The 5,159-nt window shown below is 31.1% G+C and overlaps 1 protein-coding gene across 1 annotated transcript in view; it reads right to left on the bottom strand.

Annotated features, from left to right (window-relative positions):
* Nucleotides 1–4,006: 4,006 nt before the first annotated feature.
* Nucleotides 4,007–5,159, bottom strand: part of LOC106474003 (ATP synthase subunit beta, mitochondrial-like) — an 18,208-nt gene continuing 17,055 nt past the window's right edge. Inside the window, exon 8 of the mRNA XM_022402383.1 lies at nt 4,007–4,285. Within this exon, the coding sequence (XP_022258091.1) occupies nt 4,191–4,285 (95 nt within the window). The 3' untranslated portion in view covers nt 4,007–4,190. The remainder of the gene's footprint in view (nt 4,286–5,159) is intronic.

Raw genomic sequence — 5,159 nt, 5'->3', positions numbered from 1 at the left:
GTTAAGCTGCAGCTGGAGATTGCCATGGAGATTTGTTTAAGAATATAGTGAGCATTTATTGTTTCTGTGTGACTAAGTTCTATATATATATATAATGCATAGCAATAGGTAAATATATGCCTAGACTAAGACACAACCCCCACTAAGTACGTATAAAATTTTATTAGTAGAACAGCAACCTTTTCAAATTAAATATATTCGTCTAAAACATCGTTTAAATAAATTATCATGTATTTTAAGGTAATTATTCTACTAATATGTGTAATACGATTTAATATTATCTGTACTAATTTTTTTTTTTACTCTTTCATTTCCATACATAGTATAGAGGTTGACACCCAAAAGGCACCGACTGTACAGTACACAACACATTAAGTATTAAAATGTTACGGTCATCTAATGTTCATTTGTTATTGGCTGATAATTCCAGTTTCACCCTGTACTTAAGCTTTTTAAAGGAACACAATATTTATGATCTTTTTTAGCTTATGTAAATATAGCAGAAACAAATCCACTTTTCAATACCCTTACTACGTACGCAGTACCTTATTTAATATTCTACAAAAGGGTGCAATATACCAAGTCGTTTTTGTTGTAGGCTGGCAAGAGAATAATAATAATAATTAAAAATGGGCTGTTTAAAGCGAATTTCCTTTTCCGTGTAAGTCTAATATGAGTATTTGTTTGTGTATTTTACATGTATACAGCCTTAACAGTCAATAGTAAAGTTTTAAAGTGTTGTTTGAACTGAATATTTACTATTTAAGGTGATTTTTATCCGAACGGTTTTTTAGGGTTAGGTGTGATTGTTTATTATTCGTGTTATCGTGGTTCGTGATATTGAGAGTTTTCCCGATCGAACTTTTGATAAGTCGACGTTATAAAATTTATCAAGAAGTGTAAAAATCAACTGTCGCTATTTCATTTGTTTTTATTTCCATAATGGTATCAACTCTTATTTACTTTCTCCTAAAGTATTAACAAAGCGTCGATACACTACCGCCAATATCAGAAACGGTGTAATATTTTGTATCCCTAGCGGATAAACTCGTTCTTCACGTAACAGTATAATAAAAAGTATATAATTAATTATGTATATAATGATACACTGATTTTTGTAGATCTTATCGGTACATTAGAATAGCGAACATGTTCAGATGAATCTAACCTCTTTTCCGTTGGTAAGAGAAGCCTAAGAGTTGGAGCTAAAAGATGTTGACTGGCTCTTAAAAATAAGGGAGAGTTAGTCCAACTAATTATTAAATAAATTTGCGCAAAATAGAAAAAAACAACAAACATCTTATACAAAAATGTATACCCTGCCATCTAACGACAGAATTTGTATTCTTGTTTTGCTTAAAAAGTAAAGGATACTCTTAATGTGAAGTGAAAAACATATTTAGCATATATGTTTCATGGGACTTTTAATGATTTGAATAGGCTGGTAAATTCAAACAGGATGGCCCATATGATGTTTATTTTACATATAGAAACATTTTGTAAAGTACTAAATTTGAAAATGTTAATGTTTAAAACTTACATATTTAGACTAACAAAAATTATCTACCATTATATAGGTAAGATAAAAACATCAAGCATAATAAGAAACACGTAAAAACAACAATCAAAATAATTATAACTATATACGTCTGAGAAATTACAACACTAAAAACTGGTGGGCAGAGCACAGATAGCTTTGTGCTTAACTACAAACAAATAAACTATAAATATAGACGTAAGTGTAAACGACAAATCCAAAAAAATTACATAAACGATTGACGTATTTACTGTAAGAATATTCATAAACAGTAATATTCCTACAAAGAAAGTTATACCTAAAACATTTGATATTAATAAAGCTAATGTCCACGTGGTTTCTATTTATTAATCTCACTAAATGACTATTCACAGATTACAAACTGCCTCCTCTTATTAAAGTGTTCAAACACAGTATCATAAACTTTGAAAGAAAGATTCCAACAACTGGAGACTATAATATGATTTCTTCATTTTTACTTTAAATGTAATATCATTTTCGATAATATTTAGCCTTCTACTAACTGAAATTTAACCACTCTTTCCAAGTCAGTCAACATCAACACCACTTAGCTCCAACTCTTGGGCTTCTCTTAGCAATGGAAAGGAGGTTAGTTTCATTTGAATAAGCTTATGTCATAGATGAACAACAATGTTCACTATTCGACCTTACCGATAAGATGTACAAAAATCATTGTATGACGTGACTAAGCTGTTTACAGTAAGAAATATTTTTAGGTGTTTTGTGTTTAAAGTCGTTCGTCATCCAACATTTATATTATATATGAAACTAATACACCCACTATTAAAACTTAGTGTAACTTTCATGTGATAAGGAGAACACTTTTTATGATAGTTATATTACCTTATAACATGCTGTCTTTTTCAATCATGGAAGAGAATATAACGTGACAGTGAGTCCCACTAATAGTAAGAGTATGCCGATAGTTGGAGGTGGGTTACAGGCTGAGTACTGACATCATTTCTATGAACGATAGAACTAATAATTTTATATAAACATTGTTCTCAACAATGAGAGTGACAATTTACACTATCTTTACCTTTTAAACATCTTACTGTTGTTACAGAGTAATGAAAATTTTCGCGATTCTTGATTTCTGTTAGTGAAAAAAGTTAAGTTGTTCAGATCTGACCTAGATTTCTTGCATCAACTCAGATTCTGTCTTTTTAGCTGAATGAATCACAATTTTTCGTCCTTTTTAACTCACCATCTAGTAAATTAATTGAATAATTTTATGGCATATAATATTCAATATTATACAGGGGACCAACTGTGTAATGATCTTATTACAGATTTTGTTTCTTTTTATCAAAGATAAAATATAATCTGTAAGGTAGAAGCCTAACCCATTTTTTCTTTGGACAGTTTTCCAAGTACTTACTAAGATACCACCATTCAATAACATTAATAACAACTTACAATCGGCTATTTTCTTACTTGTCAAGAAGTTAAAGACTATCAAGGCACCAACGAAATCAAGCATAATACAAAAATACAGAATTTTATTTCCGTATTTTAGTACTATATAACTAACTGCCATACTTGTTCAATGCTTGGAATGGACATAAAGGGAATGACAGATGGGGCCAGATTCGAATGCTGATCCTTTATGTCATTCCCCAAGAGGCTTTAAAGGAGGCATGTTAGTTTGGTTGAGCTTGGTCAAATAGTGTTTGCGTGAAAATGAACAAACACACAGTTATGTAATTATAACAATGTCATTTATAAGCTTAACTTTTCAACTTATGCTTTCGACAAAAACTTCAATTTATCTTTTCAAATCAAAGATTCCTAACATCGCAATTCAAGACCAGACTTCTAGCGTTCTCTCCTGGTTCAATGTTGCCTACCTTAATAATTTATCTTGTATCGTAAAGTCACTTCCACTGGTTCAATGTTGCCTACCTTAATAATTTATCTAGTATCGTAAAGTCACTCCCACTGGTTCAATGTTGCCTACCTTAATAATTTATCTTGTATTGTAAAGTCACTACCACTGGTTCAATGTTGCCTACCTTAATCATTTATCTAGTATCGTAAAGTCACTTCCAACATTGAACCAGTGGGAGTGACTTTACAATACAAGATAAATTATTAAGGTAGGCAACATTGAACCAGTGCCTACCTTAATAATTTATCTAGTATCGTAAAGTCACTCAATCTTCAAATTTTGAGTATAGTTTTTCAAGAAGTGGGGTAAAGTAGGTTTGTTTGTACCAAGATCCCTCGCTACTATGGTTAGTAAAATCTGTGCTATCAGTTATAAAGATGATAGTAAACTAATGAGTAAATGATTACCAAGCAGAAGAATGATTTAAATTTAACAATTATAGAAAAAGGGTATCTTTTAACTTTGTAAGTGACACAGTGCCATTCTTCTGATAACGTCACTAAATTATAACTGATCCAAGATGAGGGAATTAGGATTCGGATTAAACTAACAAACAATTCAGACCAAAATCAACTGTTTTATTCATTACTAACATACAGTTCTTCTATCTGTAGATTATCAAAATGAAAAAATTATTTAAAATATTTTAATCCAGCCTGATATATAAACAACTCGTATGATAATTCCAACTATTGATCGATTCTGGTGTGGCCTGAACTAACACTAAACAAGGATTTAAAATTAAGATTCCTCTGCTAGTCTCTCAGCTTTGCTGATAACTTCTTCAAGTGGTCCCACCATGTAGAAGGCTACTTCTGGTAAATGGTCCATTTCACCTGAAATAGGAGTTCAATACTTACAATTATATTCCTTTTCAGGACCAACAAATAAACTAAGTGTTTACATTTACGTATCTAATAAATAGACAAATAGCATAAAATATTTAGATTTAACTTGAACCACTTTAAATAGTACATCAACTAAAAACCAATATACAGTAAGCTTTCAATTAGGGCCACATCTGATACCACATTAACATAAGTATAATTTTACCAATTTTTTACATAAATCTACTATAGACTTTAGTTTTGTCAGTTCAGTCAGTCTGCCACTAGCTTGTATACCTCACCAAACATGTTAATCAATAAACACACGTTAATTTCATCAGTTACACATTACTTGATTCCTCTCTAATTAATTTGCTCACCCAGGTAAAGACAAGGGTTATAATGTTGGAGTTGAAAATCTCATCCTCCTCATAGTAACTAGTATAAAAACGCAGATATAAATATTCAGTTTACTGTTATAAACTTGTATGCCTAGTACTGAAACCATTTCTATAACACTCAGATTCCAGCAAGTCTGCCCATAACACATCCAAAAACATGTACTGCCCATAATAACATCTAAACACATGTACTGCCCATAACAACATCTAAAAACATGTACTGCCCATAATAACATCTAAAAACAAGTACTGCCCATAATAACATCTAAAAACATGTACAGCCCATAACAACATCTAAAAATATGTAAAGCCCATAACATCTAAAAACATGTACTGCCCATAACATCATCTAAAAACATGTACTGCCCATAACAACACCTAAAAACATGTACTACCAATAACAACATCTTAAAGCATGTACTGTCCATAACAACACCTAAAAACATGTACTGCCCATAACATCATCTAAAAGCATGTACTGT

The sequence above is a fragment of the Limulus polyphemus genome, unplaced genomic scaffold (genome assembly GCF_000517525.1).
Source record: "Limulus polyphemus unplaced genomic scaffold, Limulus_polyphemus-2.1.2 Scaffold6710, whole genome shotgun sequence".
Lineage (NCBI taxonomy): Eukaryota > Metazoa > Arthropoda > Merostomata > Xiphosura > Limulidae > Limulus > Limulus polyphemus.
Note: the sequence above shows the minus strand (reverse complement) of the source record. Positions and strands in the feature narration are given on the sequence as shown.